The sequence below is a fragment of the Cicer arietinum genome, chromosome 7, assembly GCF_000331145.2.
Source record: "Cicer arietinum cultivar CDC Frontier isolate Library 1 chromosome 7, Cicar.CDCFrontier_v2.0, whole genome shotgun sequence".
Lineage (NCBI taxonomy): Eukaryota > Viridiplantae > Streptophyta > Magnoliopsida > Fabales > Fabaceae > Cicer > Cicer arietinum.
This window is the reverse complement of record NC_021166.2, coordinates 57,565,976-57,567,542: the sequence shown is the minus strand read 5'-3', so window position 1 is coordinate 57,567,542 and position 1,567 is coordinate 57,565,976. Positions and strand designations below refer to the sequence as shown.

At 33.1% G+C, this 1,567-nt stretch overlaps 1 protein-coding gene across 1 annotated transcript; it reads left to right on the top strand.

Moving 5' to 3' along the window:
* The first annotated feature begins 6 nt into the window (after window positions 1-6).
* LOC101498802 (protein BIG GRAIN 1-like B) lies at window positions 7-1,567 on the top strand. The gene has a single exon (XM_004510380.4). The coding sequence runs from the start codon at window positions 193-195 to the stop codon at window positions 1,465-1,467; it is 1,275 nt and encodes a 424-aa protein (XP_004510437.1). The 5' UTR covers window positions 7-192; the 3' UTR covers window positions 1,468-1,567.

Here is a 1,567-nt window from a genome sequence, read left to right as displayed (position 1 = left end):
TCTTTCCCTCACACTCTCTCTACTAGTTCTTTTTTTTCTTCTGTACTATTTGAAGCAGACAACAAAGTTCAAGTAATTGATTCCATTCATAATCCTCTGTTTCCTCTGTTTTTTCCTCTGTTTCCTCTGTTTTTCTCTTTCATCTTCATAACTTGTTCTTTTTTTCATATAAAAAGAGTACCAACCATACCAATGGAGAAATGGGATAAACCTTCAAGAGATAACAGAAAACAACACCAAAGAGAAAACCCTTCTTTCTCTTCAACACTTCTCGACGTAATCTATCGGTCGATCGACGAAGGACATCATCATAAAACAGAGGAAAAAGAAGAGAAACTGATGTTCTACAAAGAAACAACAACCATGAGGAATCAAAAATGTGTTGAAGCTGAAAAACCAAACTTTAGAAGAACAAAAAAAGTAGAGAATTGGATGGAGAAAAAGGGTGTTGAAAAAGTTGTAATGGGAAGAAAATCCTTAACAGAATTTGAAACAAGAACAAGAAGCAATAATTCAAAAACACTCTCCATGCATTCAAGTTCATCATCTTCAGAATCAAGTTCAGCTGGTGGATTTTCATCATCAGATTCAGAATCATTCTATGGTTTGCAAAAACCAAAGCCAATTAGAACAAGTGTTTCTGAAAAAACAACAAACATTGATGGTGTTCCATTTCATCATAGTTACAATAAAAACCATTCTGTTCAAACTCAAAAACCCAAAAATGAAAATGGTTTTGGGAAAACAAAGTCCAAAGCTTTAAGAATTTTATATGGTGATTTGAAAAAATCAAAGCAACCCATTTCACCTGGTGCAAGACTTGCAAGTTTTCTGAATTCACTTTTCACTTCAAGTGGAAATACCAAAAAATCAAAGGTAACATCATCATCATCATCATCAACAACTACTACAACAAAAACTACTACAAATTCTGTTTTGGAGGCTATGCATGATTCAAAATCTACACAAGCTTCAACATGTTCATCAGTGTCATCATTTTCAAGGTCTTGTTTAAGCAAAACACCTTCTTCAAGATCAGGTGCAAAAAGATCAGTGAGGTTTTGTCCTGTTAGTGTTATAGTGGATGAAGATTGTAGACCTTGTGGACACAAGAATTTGCATGAAGGTGAAAAGGGTTTGGTGGCAAATAATTCTTCAATCTATGATGGAAAGAGAAGAAGTGAGGAACTAAGGTTGCATGTGATGCAAGAAAGTAGAAGGGTTGAAGAGTTAGCTAGAGATTTATTGAAGAATTATCAGAAAAAAAATGGAATGGATTTTAATATGCAATTTGAAAATGAAGAAGATGATGATGATGATGATGGAGCTAGTTGTTCTAGTTCTGATTTATTTGAATTGGATAATTTATCAGTAATTGGGATTGAGAGGTATAGAGAGGAATTACCTGTGTATGAAACAACTCATTTCAATCCTAGTAGAGGTATTGCTAATGGTTTCATTATGTAATTTTGAGAAGAAAAAAAAAAGGGTTTTACTTTTTAATTAGAGAATTTAATGGTGTGGGGGTTTACATAAGATAATAAGATTTCTCCTTCTTTTATTTTTC

Excerpts from the sequence above, each read along its gene's own strand:
- LOC101498802 (XM_004510380.4), top strand. The coding sequence starts at position 193 with ATGGAGAAATGGGATAAACCTTCAAGAGATAACAGAAAACAACACCAA.